The sequence below is a fragment of the Canis aureus genome, chromosome 6 (assembly GCF_053574225.1).
Source record: "Canis aureus isolate CA01 chromosome 6, VMU_Caureus_v.1.0, whole genome shotgun sequence".
NCBI classification, from domain to species: Eukaryota; Metazoa; Chordata; class Mammalia; order Carnivora; family Canidae; genus Canis; species Canis aureus.
The window spans coordinates 5,165,313-5,190,523 of NC_135616.1; the positions used below are offsets into that span (position 1 = coordinate 5,165,313).

At 42.8% G+C, this 25,211-nt stretch overlaps 1 protein-coding gene across 3 annotated transcripts in view; it reads right to left on the minus strand.

Annotated features, from left to right (window-relative positions):
- Positions 1-1,043: 1,043 nt before the first annotated feature.
- Positions 1,044-25,211, minus strand: part of RAB31 (RAB31, member RAS oncogene family) — a 129,249-nt gene continuing 105,081 nt past the window's right edge. For 2 of the 3 annotated variants that reach the window (XM_077899957.1, XM_077899959.1), the window contains 2 exons: positions 17,022-17,131; positions 1,044-4,504 (listed from right to left, as the gene is read on the minus strand). In XM_077899957.1, coding sequence (XP_077756083.1) covers positions 4,407-4,504; positions 17,022-17,131 — 208 coding nt within the window. In that variant the 3' untranslated portion in view covers positions 1,044-4,406. Of the gene's footprint in view, positions 4,505-11,485; positions 12,502-17,021; positions 17,132-25,211 lie in introns of those variants that run through there. The other variant, XM_077899958.1, reaches the window with a different exon arrangement.

A 25,211-nucleotide genomic window follows, 5' to 3' on the forward strand; every position in this document is an offset into this window, starting at 1 on the left:
GGCGATGGTGGTTTTTACTTTGTTTTTTGTTTGATTATATACTGAAAGCAGCTTCCCAGCATGGGAGTGGCTCCCTCTTCACACTCTTTTCCCTGTCCATCTACACATCAAACAAAGCTTTGCACAGAAAGTACAAGATGCAGAGGCGTGCAAGAGGAAGTCTGGGTGTGTTGGTGGGTAGGCGGGGTGGCTGAGATGAGGAAAGGATGGGCATAAGTAAGCCTCGCAAAACTTACTGAGAGCGTTAAGCTGGCAATTACACTTACAAATTCTAGCACATTCATGAAGTCAGCCTAAACCGTCATCGTTTCTTTGAAACAACTTAATATAGCAAAATGCCTTGACTAATAAAGCACATACCTTGAAATTACCAAATGCTATCATTTTGTCATATTGGCTTCAGATTTTTCCACCATGAAATAAATAAAAACTTCTGCCAGTTAAATGCCCGTTGTTCCCCTCCCTGATCCTGTCTGCTTGCCTGCTTCCCCAGAGGTGAGCAGACATGAAGTTAATATTTTGCCTTCTAATCCCTCGTTTATTTTTACACAAACACATTCACAAACAACATGCATTATTGGTTTTCTACAAATTTATATGCTCTTGTACTTCTTCAACTTGCTTTATTCACTCTGTTCAGGCCACAGCTCTGCTGCTCAGGCTGTGCACTGCATAGCTCCTGAGGTTTCATTCACACCGGCCACTAAGAGAGTAGCTCCCTTGGTGGGGAGGGCGGGGGTGGGTATGTAGCCCTGCACGCCACATTCTGTTTCGAGATACATGGTTGATGCACAAGAGATCTTGCATTCATTTTAATTACCCTATAGTTTTCATCATGTGACTGTGCCACATCTTATTATTGGTTTCCTTAGGGGAAGACATTTTGCTGTTTTGCAAATAGTACCAGTGAACATCCCTACACGTCTTCGTGTGTACTGGTATACAAATATCTCCGGGGAATCACCGTTCTTTATTCTGAGGTAACTGTGATTTTTTAAAAAAATTTTTTTCTACTGCACAGTATAAGAAAAAGACAACCATGATAAAATTTACAATATTTATTAGTATGAATCAGTGTGTGTTAAACCCAAAATAACATACAATTGAGTGATGTTGAGGGCGGTGCCTTACTAGCGAATACAAGATGGAAAGGTCCTAACTGTCTGCAGCAGCGTCTTCTATAAGTGAGAACTGGGTCCAGCCCAGACACAAGCCCTTTATAGAAACATGAGAAAAAGGAATGGTTTACACAATAGAGCACTGACACTGGATCACTGGGTCTGCTTTCAACAATGGTGGCTGAAAAAGTAGACTAGATGCCCAATGGATCTGAATATAGCTCCGAGCCCTTTGGTTGATAAACTGGCTTGTAATTCAACTGGCTGCGAGCACTGCACGGAGTGGGGTCCCCTAGGAAGACCTCAGCTTCAGCCATCGTCCGGCATATTCCCTGCCCGCAAAGGAAATACCTCTGTCACCCAAACCTCCCTCGGGAAATGAATTCAGTTCTCATTGGGGCCAGCCCTTCCGCTGGCCAAAAGTTAGTTTTAGGTCTTTAACCTTCTATAGTCTGCAAGGTAACGTCATCTAAGTACCCTGATGTACCATTTCAAGTATAAAATGGCAAGTCAATTATGTACCTCCCTAAAATGTGCGCATGGCTCCAGCACCACCTCAGGGATTCCCACGGGGAAACAAGCCCTATGAGAACCCAGGCCTTACACTGTGCAACACACAGGCACGAGCCAGACTCAGCCAGTGAAATGGGTCACATGTCGGTGTCACACATACAAAATTATATTTACACATATACATGCACGTGAAAGGAAAGAAAACAGAGGGGGAAAAGGGAAAGTTTGGGAAATTATGGGAAGGATTTACATCCCAAGAAACCACTTGACATTTTGGAGCAATCGTAATTTCCAGGCCTTTCCATGATATTACGTGCTTATAGTTCAATGATCAGAACAGCCAGAAAGTAATTGCAAAGCAAAACAAAGGAAATGAGAGAGCTTCACTGTGGACAAGGCTCGAGTATCTATCTTCAGAGGAGACTCCATGTTTATACGAATGATGTGTGCCCAAGGGCTGTGTACTCTTCACCAACTGCTCTGAGTAGTGATTATATATAAATATATATTGTCATCTGACTGGCTGGAAGAGTTAAGGCAGTATGGAAAGGTAAAAGAGTGGTTCTCACCCTCAATGTGCTTCTGAAATAAGACCATGGGCTCGTTGATGGGTTGCTCTCTACATATGATTAACATTAGCTCTTTCATGCAAGATGCAACCACTAAAGACCCAGGCAAAGACTGTGAACCTCTCTGGGACGTGGACAGCCTGAGCTAGACAACTTGAGCAGCTGTTTAGAGAGAGACTCAGGTTCTTGGGGACAGCTGGATGAGGAGAGGTTTTACAACAAGCCTGCATGTCCCCGGGAAAGAGGTCATTCAAATAGCAACCTCAATTTTCTAACTTTTGAAAGAAGCATGATAATCACTTGGCCCGCAAGCAGAATCATGCTGGCTGCTAGTAAAGTTGACAACGTGGAGAAAATCCTAAAAAGCCCAGCAAAGGCCCCGCCAAGACATCTAAATGCCACTTACTAGCAGTTTTTGAGCGCCTGTCTCAGAGAGCTAAGAAGCACTCTTGAACCAAAAATAAGTATTTCTAGCCTGCACATCCTAAGATTGTCAAGCTATTCTTGCAAGCTGAGTGAAGCAGTTGCAATATCCAATTGACAGCATATTCTTGGGTTTTTCTAGAAAAAAAAAAACCTAAATCTGTGATTTCCACCTGTTTTCTTGATTGCAGTCCACATAAATTGGTGTAAACTTGGCTGTGACTCTCCCAAGGAGACTTGTTCTTTGTTGATGGCGATTTCAGTGTCTCCATCAAGAGTAGGGTGGGCACAGCCATGACAGGCCTCTGAAGTACCAGCTCACACGGAGTCACTGGAGGTTTGAGGTCTTTCGTCAGCTCACAATCTCTTTCTTGGCTTTTATGTTATAGGTTTTCTATTAATGTTTGCTGGGCCTTGAATTAGCAAAAAAGGTACCGGCTGGCCCTGTTGCCATGCTGCCTGATTAACCATTCCTGAAGCCGGCCATTCTTTATGGTTTCTGAGTCCCCACCAAAGGCACAGATCCAAACAGCCTTTAAGAATTTCTTCCCAATATAAGCCCTAAGAGGAAACCAACTGCTTCTTGATCTCAGGTATTTATGGAAGTTAGAATGGTAAGATCTGGATTTCCAATGGAAATAGCTCTTTTTCCTTTCCATGCCTCCCTTCCTTTTCTTTCCATTGGATTCAGACATCTTTAATTAATTGAGCAGACAGGGAATCTAGAAGGGAAGGTTTTGTGAAAGCCTACTCTCAGCTAACTGGCATTTCCAGGGTTGGACCTCTGGTGAGTTACAATGCCCACCTACCCAACACTTTCTCCAATCTTGTAATTTTGGGGTCTTGCATCTTAGGGTGCTGGTGCTTCCTTTGGCTGGCTTTCCCATAACCTATCGATTGATGTTATTAGAAGTTTGCCCTATGATTTAGACTCAAACATCCTCTGGTTAATTTTCCCCCTGGATATGACACCGTGACATACTGTCTTAGTAAAATCCTACTCTGTGAATTAACCCTCTGTAAGAGAGGAGGAATTTATTACTGTGGAGATGATGCATACCAGGCAGTCTCTGGAAAAATATTTATATCCTACATCTGTCACCATTTACACAGTACTTAAATGACTCCTTCACACTAGGCCTCCCAACCCCAAAGCTGCATGAAATATTTTAGTCAGATTTGGTTTGCTTGTTTATGTGTAACTAAAACTTAGAAAGACAGGCATAAAGTAAAAGTCAGAGATGTAGAAAACAGTTTCTAATACATCTTTCTCCACTTTCACGATGGCTCAAGTCTCTAGCTTGAGTGATGATCCAATTACGCTCCGCTGAAAGGTAAATTAAGTTAAATTAAATGAACCTTTCAGTGAAGGCTGGTCAGGTAACAGAGGCAGTGGCATTGGAGCACTTGCTGAAATTGGGCTGGGAACGCAGGAAATCAGAGTGGAATGCCACTTTAGAATCTCACACACACAGATAAGCCAGTGAGACCGCTGTACAAATATAAGAATATTTTCGGATTTTTAACAACAACAACAAAAGACTCAACTATACTTATTACCTAACATGTTCCCTCCCACGTGCATTTCACGCCCCAAAGGCCATTTGGTGGCAGCATGGCAGATTTTTCTGGAGTTTTTTCCAGGGACAGTTCCTGCCCCGTCGCTGCAGGTCTTCCAGGAAGCCAAGCCAGCGTCTCACTTCTCCCCACGCTGGGGGCCAGGCTGCTGAGAATAGGAGGTCGGCTCTGGCTTCTTCAGGTTCAGTGGACCCTGGGCCACAGGTCAGCAGCACCGCCGGCTGGCTGGCGTGGGTGGCTTCCCCAGTTTGATTGCTCCATTGTTTCCATTTTCGTGGGGGTCCAAAGGTGGGATCTGGCGACCTAGAACAGAACAGAGAGGAGGCCAGGATTGATTGCCTTTTCTCCAGTCGACACTACCTGCTTCAACACCTTCCCTTAATGTTTGGGGTATGCAGGAAGCAGAGGGGCCCAGGAATGGCTCTTTTCTCTCCTCCCTCCTTCTTCCTTTCCCTCTTTCCTTCTTTGCTTTGATGCCTGAAGTCAAACTCCTGTTTGGAAAGGTAAGGAAAGGTAACGGCACCCTCCTGGTACCATGGGCTTCCCTGGATTTCGAACCCCACACCCCTGAGTTAGGGGACAGGCCCCATCCACCTTCTCGGAGTTAGCACCAGCCCCCCTAGAGTTCTGTCTCACTGCAGTGAGCTGCTTCATGGCAGCAAGGCTTCAGCAGTAACCATGAGTACTCATCCTTCTGCTTCTTCAGATAGAACTTGATTGAGAATTGTAATCTCCCTAGTAATACCATTAGTTAACACTTTGCTCCCCATCCCTCATCCTGCTATGCATGAGTTATCTTATTTTTACTTAACATAATTTTTTAAATTGTCCTAGAGGGCCGCGTGGGTGGCTCAGTGGTTGGGCGTCGGCCTTTGGCTCAGGTTGTGATCCTAGGGTCCCGGGATCAAGTCCCACACTGGGCTCCCCACAGGGGGCCTGCTTCTCCCTCTGCCTGTATCTCTGCCTCTCTGTGTCTCTCATAAATAAATAAATAAATAAACAAACAAACAAACAAATAAATAAATAAATGAAATCTTTAAGAAAAGTTGTCCTAGGGATCCCTGGGTGGCGCAGCGGTTTAGCGCCTGCCTTTGGCCCAGGGCGCGATCCTGGAGACCCAGGATCGAATCCCACATCGGGCTCCTGGTGCATGAAGCCTTTTTCTCCCTCTGCCTATGTCTCTGCCTCTCTCTCTCTCTGTGTGACTATCATAAATAAATAAATAAATAAATAAATAAATAAATAAATAAATAAAATTAAAAAAAAAAAAGAAAAGTTGTCCTAGAGTCTCTGTAAACCAACACAAAACTAAAAAGGCAATAGCAGGGGATGGAGAGGTTGTAGCTAAAGGGTATGTGGTTTCTTTTTGAGACAATGAATATAATGTAAAACTGTTCATGAATAGCTCTGTGAATATACTAGGAATCATTGACTTGCACACTTCAAATTGATGGAATGCACAGTAGGTGTGTTTTATCTCAATAACGCTATCTTTGAAAAAGGCAATGGGATCTGGAAATAACAAATATGGGTTCAGAACCGCATAGTTTTCAAAGACGTTCACGGGCACTGTCGTCACTGAATCCTGTGAGGTCGGTGTGACGGCTGCTATTCTCATCATTTCACTAAGCCTCAGAGAGCTCAGGTTATATGCTGCGGGTTGTGTCAACAGTAAGGTGGCACAGGTGGTTCGCTGATCATACATCTTGATTTTCTGATGGGTCTCAAAGCCTGTGTCCTTCCCACTGTCCCCTATTTACACTCTGTGCACATTTCTATCCCCCATAAAAAGACATGCAACACTAGTTCTAAAATAAAGGTCGTTAAAATCAGTTCATCAGCATAACAGTTTACTAAGTAACCAGTACTGAGAAATGGAAGGGAATTGGTTCCAAAGACAGTCTTTCAGGGCAAATGGATGTTACTTACGGGCTATACAGAGAGTCAAATTGCCCCGGCAGGGGTACATCTTCACCACAGGCAGAAATAGTTAATGGCAAAGGTACTGGTGCAGTCTGGGTGCTATGGCCACTCATCAAAGCTCAGGCAGAAAGATTCAGGCCATTGGCAATTATCCAAAATCCAAAATTAATGGTAGAACTCTTCACTTGATGATGAAGCAGAAGGGAAGGTTGTAATAATTTCTGAAGCCACAATTCAGGCTGCTTCCTAGCCACAAAGCTAAGCAAAGCTGTCGCGCACCGTTCTCAAAGCAGTTCAGGCCCAATCCAGAGGCAAATGAGAATGGAAGTGCAGGTACTTTCCTCTTTTGGATATGCTATGTTTTTTTTTTTTTAATTAGTCTAATTAAAAGGAATTAAACAAAATACCTCTTGTACTTTGTCAATCTTGAGCAATAAATAGAGGGAAAAGCTCCCAATGACTACCAATGCTCTGATTTATTTAGGTCCCATCTTACCAATCAAGTGTTACTTACTCTTCAAGAGCAAGTGCTGTGTTTCAGAGGGCTAATGATGTCAGGTTGTATCATTATTTAAATGTATAAGACTTCCAGTGCCTCTTCAATGTGTTAGGGGTTTTGGCTTTCACATCTGAAATACTTTGGGACAAAACTGTCATTCTGATTGGTGCAAGCTGTGTGGCCTTAGTTAACTAAGACAAGTACCATTCACTGATTAGTACTTTTGATGATGTCAAAATCAATAGCCTATACTGACATCAACTTCATGCTATTCTTATGTTGCTAACTCTAAAGTTGGCAAAAGAGCATCACAGTTTAGCCCTCCTATTGGTGACTTATTCTACACGCCTCAAGTTGTAAAATTTCTCCTATGATATGTACCCCAAATATATGGAAAGCTTATGTGTACAATACACACTGAAGCCACGAGGGTCAAGCGGAAATCTAGCAACAAAGAGCATGTATGGAAAGCATAATGAGAATGTCAGGGCAGCCCATCGGCATCCCTCCTTGCTCTGCTTGTCCTCCTCCCTCTTTCCTCCCTCCCTCTTCTCTCCTCTGTGGACAATAAGCAAGACAATGCTTAGGATGCAAGATTCAGTAGATCCAAGTCACGCCTAGAGAAGACTCCTTTCTTGTTTTAAACTGTTGGCCATGTTTTTGAATCAGCTGTTGAACCCGGCTTCTTAGAGGCACCAGGTCCTGTTTACCTTCAGAATGGTCAAAATCTCACTTATTTGAACAAAGTATTTCTCAGAGACAGAGTTACAGTAGATTCCTTAGACGTTGTTCTTCTCACCTGGTAAAAGGGTTTTGAGATCTGAGAGTCAGTGTGGAGGTTAAGTGAACTCTTTAATATCTCCAAGACTGCCTCTCCTCATCGATAAAAAAAGACCATGAGAAAGCAACTGGAAGGTGCTCTGCAGGTGGATCTGTGGCACCAATACGGAAGGAACTAACGACAATTAAGGGGTCCTGGGTGTGTCTCAAGTGGAGTCTGCTTGGGGACAAGGGTTCAGGTACTAGGGTTGGGACCCATCCTACTCTTCCACAAAACACAACCTAGGATCCTCGCTTCAAAGTGAGAAGAAAGGAAATGCTTCCACTTTAAGGCAGAGGTCGAGGAAGGTGGACCCTAACAATGAGGCAAACACCTCAAGCCCAGAAGGAAGCCAGCAGCACTGTGCAAATACACGAGCTCCAGTCCTGTGATCTGAGTTATCTGGAACTTACCGAAAGCTTCAATGTACTTAAACAAAAGAATGGTTCTGGAAAATGGCCAAGGCGTTTTGTACCAAGGAGATCACACAATGGAATCAGTATTAATTACACAGGCATAGAATAGGACAAATATATATCTACACATACACACACAGAAACATCTGAACAGGCTTTGAGCATCATCCTCTGCAGGCTTCTACTCTTACAAAACATCCTTTGAGTACACAATCCCCATCACAAGTCATCCTTGAGTAGAAAGCCTACGCCAGGGTGTTTATTTTAATAAGGTTGGGATTGTGTAAGATTCTGCTCGGAAAGAGGTAAAGGACTTTATTTCGAAATTCAGTTTTCCTAAAAGCTGACAGCCTAGAGAAGAAGCAGGTTTTATAAAGGATTCCTCAGGAATGCAATATGTGAAAAACAAATTCCAAGCCTATAAATCTGATCTCGGCTCTGGACTGGGGGCTGTAATGCCTTCACACACAACAAAAATAAAAGAGCATGCTTGGTTGCAGCTGTTCTCGTTCCTTTTCTGGAGGGCGGGCCATTCCCTGTGGAGCCTGGAGGCTTCCTGATGGTCCTGCTGTTCATGTTCTTCTCCCCTCCCACTGCAGCTCAGGATTTACTCGGCTTGGCTATCTTCTGTTGGGTGTTAGAGGTGCTGGTAGTTGCTGTGCAACTTCCATTTCTCCATCCTGATTTTCTGAATCATCCTAATTAGTAAATCGACCAGTAGGACTTGGCAGTATTTACCCCTGATAATAGCCTTTAAGGCTCACCATCATGGACCACTGCCCTTAGAATACAGAATGGGAGCAGGGCCGGAGGTGAGGCATGCCCCTTGAGGCATTCTCTGAACTGTCCTTTTGCTGCTGTAAAGAAGATAATCCTGGAGTTATTAGATGACCTGGAACCTTAGAGTCTAGATCTCAGAAATGGGCTAACATTCCATTTGGGACCCGAACGGCTTAGGAGACAGAGTGAATGGCACCAGGAGGCTTGCAGGAAGTACAGGTCCGGGATGAGGAGAGCCTTGATCTAGGGGTGCCTGGGGGGCTCAGTCCCTTAAGCGTCTGCCTTCTACTCTGGTCATGATCCTGGGGTCCTGAGATCGAGTCCCGCATCGGGCTCCCTGCTCAGCGGGGAGTCTGCTTCTCCCTCTCCCTCTATCCCTCCCCCTGCTTGTGCTTTCTCCAGCACATACACGTTTTCTCTCAAATAAATAAATAAAATCTTTTTTTTAAAGGGGAGCCTTGATCTGGGTGCCACTAAGAGAAGTAGAAAACAAAGATGGGAAGGACTGTGGGAAGACATCTGGCAGAGAGATAGATAAAGGAAAGAGAGGGATACAGAAAAGCAAGGAGAAATGTCTAGATTGCTGAAGGAATGGCAACATCCACAGAGAGGGAAGAAGGGAGAGGCCACACTGGCTGTGAGCCCAGAATGCCAGAGGTCTTCAATATGCGGGGGCTTCAGTGACTCAATCATCAGACTTCCTTACCATTCAAGAGCATCTTTTCCTTTCCTTTTTCTTTTTAAATGAATAGACTTTCTTCCTTCCTTCCTCTCTTTCTTTCTTTCTTTCTTTCTTTTTCTTTCTTTCTTTCTTCTTCTCTTTCTTTCTTCCTGGAGCAGTTTTAGCTTTACAGAAAAAGTTGAGCAAAGTACAGAGAGCTCCTAATACCTTCATCCCCACCTTTCCCTGTTTTAACAACTAGCACAACTGTGGAATATTTATTACAAAAGATGAGCCATCATTGATTATTCTAAAAGAAAGTCCATAGTTTATATTAGGGCTCATTCTTGGTGTTGTATATCCTATGGGTTTTGACAAATACGTAATGTTAGGCATCCTCCATTAAACACCAGACAGAATAGTTTCAATGCCCTAAAAATCCTCTGTGCTCCCCCATATATCCCTCCCTCCTTCCCCTGAAGAGCCTCTGGTGACCCACGGATCTTTCCACTGTCCCTATAGGTTTGCTTTTTCCAGAATGTCATATGGTTTGGATCATACAGTACAATGTAGCCTTTCCTGATTGGCTTCTTTCACTTAATTGGCTTCTTTCACTTGAATAGTATTCCATTGAATGGATATGTCCCCCTTTTTTTTTTATTTTAACATTTAAAAATTGTAAGACATACATACAAAAAAACACCAGCCACAAGGTAAAAATCTAACAAACCCAACTTCATCAGAATGAAGAATTTCTGCTCTTCCAAAGACATTGTCAAGAAAATGAAAGGGCGAGCCACAGCCTGAGAGAAAATACTTGAAAAAACAAATATCTGATAAAAAAAAAAAACATGCATCCAGAATATATAAAAATAATCTTTAAGCCTGACAATAAGAAAACAACTCAATACAAAACAGGCAAAATTTGAACCAACATTTCACCAAAGAGACTCAAGGATTGCAAATAAGCACATAAAAGAGGAAACACTATGAGTCACTGGGAAGATGGACATTAGAACTATAAGGAGGGAAAAAAAAAAAAAAGAACTATAAGGAGATACCACTATACTCCGATCAGAATGACTGAAATTTTATCAACTGGCCAAACCAAGTACTGATGAGGATGTGGAGCAACTGGAGCTCTCCCACATTTGTGATAGCAATGTAAAAGGCTAAAAACACTTTGGAAAACTGTTTGCAGTTCCTTAAAAGGTTAAACATTACCTGGCAGATAAGCCAGCCATCCCACACCTAGGTACTTATTCACACAAAGACTTGTATGTGAATGTTCACAGCAACCCTACTTCTAATCGCCCAAAACTGGAAACACCCCAAATGTTGGGTGGATGGATTAACACAGTTTTACTCGTGCAGTGCAATACTACTGAGCAACCCAGGAACCCAGCAAAATCCATACTGTGTTAGACTACGGAGGGCAAGTGATCTCATTTCTTGCATAAAGAAATTACATGAGGGGGAAAAAGGAGAAAGATGGGAAAGGGAATCTCTTGATTAAGAGAGGCTTAAAAGACATATCGACTAATCCCTGTATGTGTAATTTATTTGCATCCTGATTCAAGCAAATTGTAAAATGCTAACAGAGGAACCATTTAGGACAAATATGAGCTATTTGGAAATTTGAACACTGAATATTTGGTGATATTAATATGATAACAGCATTATGATTACTAATGTAATAATGAAATTGTTGTTATGTAAAAAAAGGTTACATTCTGAACCTATTTATGGATGAAATGATGTCTGGAACTCCCTTCGAAATAATTCAGGTGGATGGCGAGGGGGAGTGTGGGGTAGAGATGAAATCTGGTTATGAGTGCATGCTGGTTCATTAGGTTATTCGTTTTACGAGCGTATGTTTTTTTTTTTTTTTTTCCAAAATAAAGCCTACTTTTCTTTTTGTTTTTTAGTTCCCTGGAAGCTTACCACCATAAAACAACCAGTTAATATTTTAAGTGCATGTATCCTTCCAATCTTTGCCCAGAAGAATATACTATTTACCATTATATATGGTTCATATTTTATGAAATCAGGATATTATACAAACCGATCTGTAACTTCTGTTTCAGTGTCAAGAATTTACCTTTTCATAACTGGAAATACCGATTTACATCATCATTTTTAATCACTCGTTTATATTAGCGACAGCATGGCTTTTTAAAAAAAACCATTTCCCAACTTTTGGACCATTAAGTCATTTCCTGTTTTTTACCATTATGAATAATGTTACCATAAACTGCCATAGGCCATGGGCAGTGAGATAGACTAGATTTTCCAGAGCCCCCTGGCAGCCTTCTACTATAGGCTACTTACTTACTAGTTCTGCGACCTGGAGCAAGTTACAAACCCCTTCATGCCTCAATCTCCTCGTATGTAAAATAGGGATGATAACTGTGCCTATTTCACAGCATAAGTGGTGCACTGATGAGTGTAAACATTTAAGCAGTTGCGACAATGGGACAGAATGAGAATGTGCTGTGTGTTAAACATTCCTGCTACATTTTGCACACCTGATCTATTTCTGCTTTGGAATCCCTGGGATAAAAAAGAGACACATGTTTCGGGTATTTGCTACCCCACTTCTCCCTATTCTGAAAACTACACTGTTTCACAGACATCCTCTATCATTGCACTCCCTAAATTAACTTTTTTGGTGTAAGAAAGTAGACAGGTTTTGTCTTTGTCCTTTACTGTCCCTTGATGGCTAAATTCACTTTCATTTGACAGCCGGCTACACTACTATAGAATTTGCAAATGCTTTGTTTTGATTTTGAGCCTGCTCCAAACAAAAACTACTAGAGAATTTTAAAAATCCAGGGCACTTAAAAAAGCTAACACTGTGCAAAGAATGATTATAAAACAAGACCTGATCACTGCCTACATATCTTAACTTTCTGCTTGTCGTATGAGCACCCTATTCTAATTTTTCCAAACCAATACACTTGTACCTCTAATTATATACACTTGAAAAAATATTTCTCACCTTGTTCTCAAACTACTAACAAAAAACCTAGTTTAACGTCTACAGTGTCTCCAGATGTGATTTTCCAGAAGAGAGCCTGTGTTCTCTCCTCCACAGTCAGCATTCAAATTAATTGGAACAAAAGCACAGCTGTCTGGCGGAGATCCCACCCGAAAAGGGACATTTTTCTGGGGGAGCCTGCAGCTCCACCTCTTTTTGCCCTTAGGGAGAGTTTAAAAAAAAAAAAAAAAACAGCATTTGAGTTGAATAATTAAAATCCACAAACCAAAACCCGTGTTTCTCACACTCCAGAACCCAGTTCAACAGGCTCACAGCAGACGCAGTCCCCAGAGAGCCTGCTCTTGTGCCAGTCTTCCTCATTCCGGGAGAGGGGGCTCAGGAAGAACAGATCGGATCGGACCGTACCACTCTCTCCCTCCGTCCCATGACCACGGCCTGTTTCCCCTGTGGTTGGTTCTACTTCCAAAAGATTTCTGAATTTTGCATCCGAGTTCCTATCCCAGGAACAGCCTATCCCAGCCTCCCCAGTCCTGCATGACTGTAACAGCACCCTGCCTGGGGAGCCATGTCCAACATTTCTCTTTCTATAAATTCCCCCAGGGTGATCTTTCCCTCAGTGTAGACTGGATATGCCACACCTCCGCTTAGAACACTTTCAGAGCTTCCAGGTGCACTCAGAATATCACTCCCTCCTTCCCAGTACAAGGCCAGCAAGGACCTGGCTCAGTCTCCATGCTCCCCACTGGCAGACCAGGCCTCCTTTCTCCTAAAAGCAGCATACCATCTCTTGCCTCAGAAACTCACTTGGTTTGACAGCTCCTCCGAGCTCTTTGCCCAGCTGGCCTCTGTCCACTTTCCAGGTCCAGCTTAAAATCATTTCCCTGGGGAGATCTCCTCCACCCCATCTGAAGTCCTCACCTGTCTCTATCCTTGCAGTCCTTATTCTTTTGCTTCAAAGCATTTATTACAATGTGTAATTACACATCCATTTGACTCTGTGCCAACAGGCTGTCTCCTGCCTCGACGGCCAGTTTGTTTTGTTCACCATGGGGTCCTTGTGTCTAGCAAGGCACCTGACCCACCGAAGAGTACAGAATATGTCTGTTGAATACACGGATCAACAGATACCAGGCCTGTCCGATGGACTGGTGTCATCCAACCTTTGGTCCCCATAGAAGAGCAACTGTATTTTGCTTGATCTAGTGGCCACACTGAAATATTACCTCCTAGAACATCATGAGGCGAGGATGAAGGCCCAAATTCAAAAATCTGAATTAAGCACTATCCTGTTTACTCATCCTAGCCTTACGGAGAATATAACAGGGTAAGATCTTGTCACAGAGCCCCTGCAGTAGGTGTATATCTGAGGCACCTGGAGGAACCATTTAAAGAGTTCATTTAATGGGTTCGTTTAATTTAATCATTTAAGTGTGTTCAAATGTCAGAACGATGGGGAAGCCATAAGGAATCTTGGGAACTACCTGTGAGAGTTGGGGCAGATGAAGACTTCATAAGGAAAAAGACAGAAAGCAGACCTACAAGGAGTCAAGGTTAGCAGGGAGGAAGGAGGAGGTAAAGACGCAGCCTGCTGATGCAGCAGACGCCAGAGCTCTGGAGGGAAGGCCATCAAGAGCTGGGTTTTGATATGTAACACTACAATGAGTAAACAGCAACAGGATATCTTCGTGCTTTCATACACCAGTTGAAACACTCAAATGTACCACAGTTTTCTTGGCCAAGGATAATTCTTTATCTTTTAATTCAAAGAGGAAAACTTCAATGCTCAAATGAAAGGTATAAAAGCTCAGAAAAGAAAAGTGAACAACCCTGAGGAGAAACGCATGGAGCAGATCAAGCCATAGGCAGCAGGGTAAAGGCAGTTTGAAAATGTGATTGAGCAAAGGGTACCTGCTGGAATGCCACTCAGAGGACAGCAGGCTATTCGAGCACAGACAGTGCACAATCCCCGCCCCCCCAAACAGAGCAGCATCTAAATCCTTGACAAGGTAGCTCCAGCCTTTGAAAACAGATAATATTTCGCTAAACAATTTCCAGTTAGTAAATACATTAACTCATGTCTGGAGAACGCAGTTGTCTCCTTCTGGTTTATGAACACTCTGGGAATGTAGAAGAGAAACATTTGTCTCTTCCTACAAGTCAGTATGAATTCATTTAGTTTAAGCACACCTTTTCAAAGGGCTTTTATTCTCACCACTTTTTTATTGCATCTTCTCTCCCAGGCACGTTTGTCTCGGGAACATTGCTTTGGGGAGTGTACAAGTCAGCAATATCCCGTTCTATTTTGAGCTCAGGGAGGAGCACATGTAATACAAGTAGGAACAGGAAAAAAGAAGATAGACGAAATGTCTGCTGCAGTGTATTTAGGTGTACTTGGTACTGCATTTTAAGTTAACCTGTAATTAAGCTACAACATCCCATTCTGAAAAATTCACCTGAAGGAGTAAAGAGGAACCAGCACTTACAGTCTACACATGGCTAGAGGTCTTGCTGCAGGCCATGTATCTACATGCTTTTTTACTAAGGCAATTTTACCCCAAGTATGATAAAACATAAACAAATAATTGTTTACTTGACATATACTTTTGCTTTTTTTTTTTTTTTAATTTATTCATTTGAGAGAGAGTACAAGTGGGGGGAGGGGCAGAGGAAGAAGCAGGTTCTCTACTGAGCAGTGAGCCAGATGCAGGGCTCAATCCTGCGACTCTGGGATCATGACCTGAGCCAAAGCAAACACTTAACCGACTGAGCCACCTGCTTTTTCTTAAGTGAAGCAGACCACCAAGATCTTGGGAATTCCTTACTCAAATTCCCCATCACCACGAGCCATAGAAACTTCATATGGGTGAGGAGATATATACTGGCTGCACCATACAAAGAAGTACCTTTACAGTTAAGATATCAATACTTGCCACTTAGGCTTATTTTCTTCTTTGCAGCTCTTATTTCACTCTTTATTTTAATAATGATTTGTGTAAACCTCAGAAAATCTCCTAGCTCATACAGAAACCTCAAGTGAATTTCAGGTATACGGAGCACTGTGCTTCGTTCACTCTCCAGCGGTCTGCACCATCTGCCTTCCAGGGGCTTATGCCGGGGAGAGAGTTCTAGAGCATAAGGAGCTGCACAAAGGAAAGGGGCCGATGTCATAGTCATCGGGAGCTATATCTAGCTTCACTAATTAAAACCTTTATTCAAAACGTAATATCTTAATAGTCCTACAACTTGCCAGAAAAGCCGAGCGTCACTGGAAAAGAATGAGTTCGATGTGAGGGAAAATGAGGTTAATGGAATGAGTTCAAGCCAAACACTCTAAGATGTCACCTAGCATTCCACAGAAACAGAGGAGAGCTGAGCAGTTGCTTCACCGCAGAGCACTGCAGCAGTGGCCTATTTTCAAGAAGGAGCAGGAGTCTGGGGATCCACGGTTTCCAACATAAAATTACAGCCTAGCACTCTAGAGTTCAACCACGAAGGTCAATGCGCTTGGATAACACTATTCTGTTGAGAGTGTAAAATAACAGCAGTAAAATGAAGCCTCTGAAGGAGGATGGGAGGGAAGGTGATGTGGACCCCAATGAACAAGTAAATGCCCTTCTGTGCATTTCTGTATTATGTAAGTAACCCAGGTCAGAGTTCCCCCATCTCCAGTGAATTCCCAATCAAGCCAAGAGAAACAAACAGAATAATCCCTGCTGTGGGTTCTCAGAGCCTAAAGTAATGAACCAAAACCAGTTAAAAGGAAATAAAATTTGTTCTGGGAAGTGACGGCCCCTCTGACTTTAAGAGCACGGCCAACGATGACCTCAGGCAGAAGAGAGATCAAACCACCAGTTTCCCCTCTGGAATTCCCTTCTGGAATTGTCTGGAACCAGATAAGACCTTTGAGAACAACTGCCAACTGTTCAGGGGCTTGACTTTTCTCAAGGTGGGTACCCCAGGCCCCTGAGTCCCAGCACTTCAGTAAAGGCTGACACTTCGGCCAAGTCCCAGATTGTACTCTAGAGGCATCCCAGGACAGCTCCCTGAGACAGCCAACTGCAGGTAGCTCTCTGAGGGGACCCAAAGAAGTTGTGAGGGAAAATCTGGCCGTAAGCTGGAAACAGATCTTAGATAAAGGTTACTTACGGGGAACCAACATAAAGAAAGGGAATCATAACGTGACCCAGAACAGGAGACGAAGACGAGAGCAACCACCTTCCACTAACTAGCTGATTAGAAATGAGAAAAAACTTTTCAAATCGACTGTCCACCCAACTGCCAATTTCAGGTCTTGTGGGATGGAGACTCATTTTTTGTTCATCACCACCAGGCAAAAGAAATGACTAAAAGGCTCCTTTATTTTGTTTGCCTAGAGTCATCCCATTTTCTACCTCTCATCACTGCCAATTTTATTTCTCTCCCCCTCAACGTGCTAACACAAATGCTACCAAACACACAACTTTTTAATTAAAATGACTATTTTTCAACACAGTTACTTCATTTTTATTCACATGACATAGAAACAACAGGTCAAAGCACAGAACTATGGAGGTTCAGAATCGGGAGGCATGATGTAGGTCCGGACTGTAGGCTTGCTATCCATGGCATCGGACAGATTCACACGGGTGGAAAGCTCTAGGGCAGTGCCCTGTTATTTTAGCCTTTGACTCTCAGAAGCATACAAGTGTAAACAAGCCGAAAATGCAACTCAGGTACTTACTGATTCCTTGAAAGAGCTCTTCGATATTAATAGCATTTTTTGCACTTGTTTCAACCACAACAGCACCTATGGATTCAGCATATTCCTTAGCATCCTTCAAGGGAACTTCCCTGGAAAAGAGGTCACATGCAGACAGAAATGAATGCTCATTTGTAAAATATAAAGAACCCTAGCAAAACAAACAAAAAGCTCATGTGGACACAGCTCCTTTATCATCCTGTAAGCATAACAACTCAATCACTCTGCAAGTGTTGAAAACTAGTATGGGTGAAAATCTTTAAAGTTTAAAACCCGGTCTCTGGCATTCATGGAGATAATATCCCCATATGTAAAATGCTATCCCTGGTCCCACAGAAAGAAAGAATTCCAGAACATTACAAACACTCATTATGAAGATGGCAGCATACATTCCAGCTTTCAGAGTTAGGGTTGATTTCTTTTCCCATAAAAACGACTCATTATGGTCTTTAACAATTTTACACGTGTATGTGCATATATGCACGTGTGCATGCTCCTACATACACACATGCTTTTGTAGAACTTTTATAGATGTCTTTCACAAATCAGAGAGAATATGGCACAGGATTTGAAAGTCTGGAAATGAACATGGTTATACCTACAGTGGCTACGATGCAACAGGACACAACTGGACTTTCACCTTCAAAAGGCTCTTCCAAAAAAAAAAAAGTCTCTTCCTGCAAAGATTTTAGGACATGAACTCTATTTAAATGAATAATCTAGAAAGACATTTATTGATCTATTTTTAATGTGAAGATGCTGTGGTGGATCCAAAGATTAAGGAGACACAGTTCTGATTCCCCAGAAGTTCAGTCATTTATTCAACAAATATTTATTGACCAGCTATTATATGCCAGTCTCTCTTGTAGGTGCTAAAGAAATCAGTAATCCTTGCCTTCTGGAACTTACACTAGAGAGCAAAGACAAACATCCGTGGTTACTCTGACCCACAACATTGTAACATCTGCAACACGTGGATAATAAAGGTGTAATAAAGCACCTCAGAATTATAGGAAGTACAGAAGTACAGAAGGTGCACATAAGTATGAGAAGTATACGGAGGTAGGGATCCCTGGGTGACTCAGCGGTTTAGCACCGCCTTCAGCCCAGGGCATGATCCTGGAGACCCGGGATCGAGTCCCATGTCGGGCTCCCTGCATGGAGCCTGCTTCTCCCTCTGCCTATGTCTCTGCCTCTCTGTCTCTCTCTGTGTCTCTCATGAATAAATAAATAAAATCTTTTTTTAAAAAAAGAAGTATACAGAGGTATAGGAAGTATATAGAAATACAGGAACTGTACAGAGTGCAGGGAGTACAGGAAGTGTGCAGAAGTACAGGAGGTATACAGGAAGTACCGGTGGTGTACAGAAGTCTAGGAGGTGTACAGGAAGCATACAAAAGCACAGGAAGAGTACAGAAGTACAGGAAGTGACGCACTTTGATCAACGGATCCTGGGAAGGTCAGTGGAGTGTGGCCATGACAGGGGTGTGGGGTGGCCCCGTGGCGGAGGAGTATCCTCATCCCCACATTCTGCACCCAGTACTATCCTGGGTCTAAGGGTGGGTTTACAAGTGAATGGAATGGAGGGAAGTCAGATGGACTGGAGCCCAGAGGGGAGAGAGTAGCCAGGGGGAATCCTGGCAGGGGGGCAGGAAGACACACCCCATGCCTGCCTCATGCCCAGCGGCCACTGAGGAACAGGAGGGCAACAGAGTCAGGCCCACATTCTGGGGGAAACAGTAAACTAAATAGACTGGAGTGAGGAGTGAGGAGAAGAATCTGGAAGCTCCTCTAATGTGGTGGGTGAGGGAGAGTACAATGTTACTAGACAGATGGCTGTAGGGAAAGAAGAAAGGCAGACAGAAAATCAAAACTGGGAGTGGGGTGAAGAGTCTGTATCCCCCTCCCACCTCCTTCCCTTTCCTCTGCTCCTCCAAAGACCTCCTAAAGGCTGGATCTGGTTTATAAAGTTACCAGGGGAAATATGTCCTTGACACTTAAGTTCTTTACAGACCCCAGCTCAAATGAGAGGACTTTTCAGGTGCTAGCTGGAGAAGGCCCTACTCAAGGAGACTCCACCACAGGGGAGGCAGCTGCCCCAGGACTCCAAGCCAGAGAAATGAAGCCTCTTGAGCTGTGTCAGCTGGAATCTGCTTCCATAATCTTTCTTACCAAAGACTCACTGGGAAAAACTATGCTCCTGAACCTGCCTTCTCTCCTGTTTCCATCAGACAAGCCTCCAGCCTCTCACAAAGACTGAAGGGGGAAAAAACCTTGCATTTTTGTTTTTTTGTTTGTTTTTGGTGGCAATGAATTTTACATCTGAAATATCCCAGGAAAGGGCTTTCCTACCTCCAGTTTGGCATGTTATCCTAGTTTTCATTTCTTCCCAGCAGTCTTTATCAAACCACAAATAGGAGGGTGGGGCTCATCTCTACTCAAATGTGGTTCAGATAAGACAGGCCGAGCCCTGCTAATCTCCACCTGGGGGTAGGGGCGATTCTGGCCATCAAGGAAGCTTTGGAGACCCCTCAAGTGAGAGCGGATTACCATCAAATGCTTCTCTAGCCCACCACTCATCAGTCCCTTTGTGAGACAAAGAGGAGTAGAATAGGTTTTGCCAAGATTAATGAAAGAACAAAGTCCCTTGCCACACACTTCAGAATATCCATCCTGAGCATAACAGTAACCCTGGGTGGGCTAATCATCTCACAGTTTACACGCTGGACCCTGAAATGGACAGATAAGAAAAGTGTGTCCTCACACTTCTTCCATGTTTAGAAATGATCTCATGAAATAAATGATTTCCCCAAAATGACACAGTGAATCAGCGGTGGAGGCAGGGTCTAATCTAAGACCCTCTGGCTCTGCCCACTTTGCTCCCATCAGGCCTAGACAACATAACCACTCAACTGGCACCTACATTCCAGAGGACTCTCTTTCGATTTTGTAGACAGAGAATATGTGGGATTCTAAAGATCCTCAGACTGTAATACACTGGAGTCAGGGGCGGAAGCAAGGGAAGGGCATATCCCATCCTCCTAAAGAACAGGTTCTTACTGAGTCTAGAGGGCCAGTGAAAGTTCTGCTAACAACAAACTGAGACCAGAAGGATCAACCACTCTTGGATCTGTCAAAATATGTTTCCTCTACTGTGGTATAAAAAGCAATATGTATTTGCTCTTTCTCCTTGCTCCTTGGCACAGAGTTCCTGAAACCAAGTTTCCCAAGTGATAGCTGTGTCTTTTGGTATTTGTAAAAAGCCCGATGATGCCACACCTGAGTTTCTTATACATAGGAGCTCTAGTGAGCAGCAGAGGGGGGCTGGATGCCAGAAGATCCAACCTCATGATTAGACAGTTGAAATTCTCAGCCCCATTCCCCAACTCTGGGGAGGGAAGAACTGGAGATTTAATCAATCATGACTAAGTAATGAAATCTCAGTGAGAACTCTTGAATGCAAGGCTTGGAAAGGTCTGGGTCGGTGCACATGTCAGGGTGCTAGAATGGCAGCAACCCACACCTTGCTCTATGCATTTCTTCCATTTGCCTGGTCCTGAGTTGTACCCTTTAGCGGAGAACTGCAATCATAAATCTAGTGCTTTCCCAAGTTCAGAGAACTCTGTTCTACTGAATTATCAAGCCTGAGGTGGAGGGGACATAGGAACCCCCAAACTAGTAGTCTGCTGGGCAGCAGTGAGGTTAACTTGGGGATACCCAAGACTTGCATCTGGCATCTGAACTCAGGGCGGGGGGGGGGGGGGAGTCTTGGAGGACTGAGCCCTTAATTTGTAGGATCTATGGTATCTCCAGGTAGTCACAGTCAGGATTGAATTGAATGGTAGGACACCCAGTAGATGTCGGCAAATTGTCGTTGGAACAAACAGGTACAGCTACAATCTGAAAGAAGAGCCTTAAAAAGGTGAAAATTTCCTTCCTTGGAGATCTTGCAGATAAACTAGCAACCACTGGGAACGCTGGCTGTGTTTCAGGAGAGGCCCACTGCATGTCCCACGCAGCTAGAAGGCTGCCACCACTCGTCATTTATACTTATGATTACATGAGACTAGGGCATCTAGTGGCTTTCATTCATTTTTAAAAAATATATATATATCAAGTGTCTGCCATATGCTGGGCATTGTGCTAGGCCCTGGAACAGGCCGATTGAAACTAATTTGCCCAAGCCAAAGTAAAAGCATAGCTCCAAAGTAAAAGCATAGCTAGTCAATTTTGATGGGAAAGATTGTTTTTGACTTTCTAGACCAACCTACTCAGGACTCCCAGAAATCACCCAGAAGAGTTACTGCAAACCATCCAGGAGGTGTAGACTGTGAGTCCTCCTCCCTCGGCTGCCCCTCCCACCGCTGCTCCTTCAGCTTCTTTCAGGAACCCACGGTGTTCAGCCTACCTTATATATCAGCATTACCCAAGGTTTCTTTCTTAACTCTCTGGTGTCCTGACCCCACAGGAAAGCAGCCACAGGCAGGCCTAGTAGTTAAGATAGAGGTTAGGATGCAAAGCCAACGGGGGACACAAAGGGCAGAGAAGGTGGGAAAGCTGGAGATCATGGGGGAAGCTATTGTCCACTTACCAGGAAAACACTAAATTCAAGGGATCATCAGAAGAGACCAGAGTCAGGGTCAGAACCAAGAGCTAAGTGATGGGGAGAGAGCAATACAGGTCAGGCTTAGGGGTGGAAACACATGAAAGAGGAGACTCCTTCTAAGCCAGTTCTGATGTTAATCAGCTTATACTTCAGCAGGGTCCACACAGCAGCCTGTCACGTGTCTTGGACCCAGGCAGACACCTGCTCAGGCTACAGCACTCAGAGGCTCTCTGTGGGGGAGGGAGGTCAGGAAACAGCATTCTTGTGGCTCCAGTTTTCAATGGGCTGTGCTGCCCCACAAGGGTCCTTGTTTTGTTTTCATGATGTAACCTGGCAACATGGCAGCTGACTCATTCTAATTTCAGAGTTATTTAATTCTCCATGATGGCAGAGAAAGAGGAGGGCAGGTACCCCAAGAAAGAGTTTCTGAAGCCATACCTGAGAGGGGGAGATCAAAGGAGCAGGCTAAAGACAGAGTAATGCTCTGTCCCCGCTAGGGGTTCACTGGGAAGGTTAGGTTCTGTGGGTTCCTCCTTTTTTTTTTTTTTTTTTTTTAGATTTTATTTATTTATTAGAGAGAGAGAGAGAGAGCCAGAGACACAGGCAGAGACACAGGCAGAGGGAGAAGCAGGCTCCATGCAGGGAGCCCGACGTGGGACTCGATCCCGGGTCTCCAGGATCACACTCTGGGCTGAAGGCGGCGCTAAACCACTGAGCCACCCAGGCTGCCCTCGTGGGTTCCTCCTGAAAGTCAATGGATATAGGTGACTCCCATGGTGCCTCCCCCACCGCAGGTCTTATGCACCTCACTCTACCAGATGGGATTAATGCTTTATAACAATTCTACATATTAAGAAATTTGATATTATAAAATGCTGAAAACAATACCTGGCACATAGTGCTCTATCAGCATTTCTTTAATAAATCGTCACAAAGCTGTATCAGCAAGGATGATGGCATGGCATCATTTTCTTACAGAATGCCACCAAAAAGAGGAATTGATGCAGATGGAGGAAACAAGTAAACAGGAAGCTCAAACTACTTCAGAGCTTAAAGGTGCCTCACAGGTTCAGGTGACTCAGGAAGGCTCCCAGGCGAGTCATCACTGTTCCACAGAAGAATGGGTGAATACAGGCTACATCAGCTGACTCATTAACTACATTAATTTTGATAAATTATCCCCAGATTAAATTGTATCATATTCTGAAGTCCTTTCTCCATGAAAAACATTCTGACATTATTAATCCTGAGTAACCTGTATTCAAAGATAGCAACTTTTCATAAGCCATAAATATTTCTTGTTCTGTGACATTCTTATTCATGTTCTAACTACTTTCGTTTGGATAGTTTGGATTTTTTTTTCCTGTTTATTTGTAAGTGCTCTTTGCATATTAAGAAACCTAGTTCTTTGTAATATATTTTCACATTTCTTCAGCTTATCTTTTGTGTTTAGACCTTTGCCACACAGAAGTTTTTATATAGTCGACTTATTGATTATTTTCCTCTCTGGTTTCTGAGTTTTGTATCACGATTAAACAGTTCGTTCTAATTCCAAGATTATTTTTAACAGTTAACTGCTTTCTCTAACTTTTATGGTTTTGTTATTCTACATTTAAATTCTTGTCCCTAAATTTATTGTAAATTTATTTTTTCTCATTTTCCTCTATGACTAGCTAATTATCCCAAAACCATTTGCTGAATTATCCCTTATTATATTTACTTAAATATCATCTTTATCATATACTAAATTTCTCTATGTGTTTCACCCTATTTTTTGATTCTCTACTCTGTTCATTGACTTTCTGTGCAGTTCTGTGACAATGGTATATTGTTTTATTACTGAATCATTAAAATAGATAGCAATATCTTTTGGGATTAGTTCCTCCAATCCTATTTTTATCTGTTTCTTTTTTTTTTTTTCCTAAGATTTTTAAGTTTATTTTAGAGAGATAGAACAGGGGGAGGGGCTAAGGGAGAAGGACAGAGAATCCCAAGCAGACTCTACAGAGTGCAGAACCCAACATGGGGCTCAATCTCATGACCCTGAAATTATGACCCTGAGCTGAAGCCAACAGTCAGACACACAACTGAGTGAACCACTCAGGCATCCCTCTGTTTATTTTTCTAGATGAGTTTTAGGATCATTTTGTAAAATCTCTTTTTAAATGTTGTTTTGGTAATTTGAGTGGAATCTCAGTGAATTCACGGTTTAATCTATGGTTTATACTGACATTTTTACAATACTGAATTTTCCTATCCAGGGAAAGAGTACACACTTTCATTTATTTAAATCTTCTGCATCCTGCAATAGAGTGTAAGTTTTATCTATAGAGTTCTTGCTCATTTTTTTGCTAAATTTATTTCTAGGATTTGAAATATTTCAAAATTTTAAAAACTACATACAAACTAGAAAAGTTTATTTCTAGATTTCTAGGTATTTGAAATTTGTATTGCTATTATAAAGAGAGTTTTACTGTCAACTTGATTTTCTAATTGGTTATTATTTGTAGATAGATGAAGAATAGTTATTCAGTAGACAACCTCGGTTTTCCTAATCCTGTCAGCAATTCAAAAACTTCCCATGAACATGAGGATCACATGATTCATATATCAGATTGGCCAAGATGAAAAAGCTTAATATCTGTACTTTTAGAACACAAGAGAGTGATGCTCATGCACTGTTGGTAGGATGACCACATGTTCCAAAGAGTTCAAGGAAGGTTAAATGTAGAAAAACTATATCCACTAAGAGGTTTCCAGAACTTAAACACATTAAGTTGAAAGGAAAAAAAAAAAAAAAACTTGATGCTAAAGACAAAGAGACAAAATGAGGACAAACATCCAAGATTACTGTAGTCTGTCACTAGCAATCATAACTCAGCCTTCTCTAGATATCATCAGAGGATACCTGTGAATCTTTCAGGGCCTCATTTCTCAGATGTGTTCTACAGACCACCATCCCAGGGATTATCCTGGACTCATTAGAAATGAAGATCTTTGCACCTCAGACGCACTGAACCAGAAGGTCTATTAGACAAGCCCCAGAAATAGGCATCTGGGCCACTTCCCAACAGCTTATTATGCATTCTATAGCTTGAGAATAACTCTTTGAAGGGGTGGACTGTAAAATATTGAGTTTAGTATTTCTGCAGTCTATCCAATTCATAATCTGACGCTATGAAGTCCTGAGTTTGGAAATCTGTATTAAGATGACTATATCTAGGATATAATCAAATATACATGTGTCAGGAACTATTTTACAGGTAAAAGAGGAGTGGCCCCATGAGTTCTTCCCAAAAGAAACTTTCTGGTGCTTCGGGTGTGATCTAGAGTGTGTATTTCTAAACTACCATAACAGCAATAACCAAGCATTTCATATCCTGCCAAACTCCTGGAATAAAGCAGTTAACATTTCACTTAAAACATTTTGCCCTATTGGGGCAGGCACCTGGGTGGCTCAGTCAGTTAAGCATTTGCCTTCAGCTCACATCCTGGGATCGAGGGAGCCCTGCATGGGGAGGGGGGTCCCTGCTTAGCAGAGAGCCTGCTTCTCCCTCTCCCTCTTC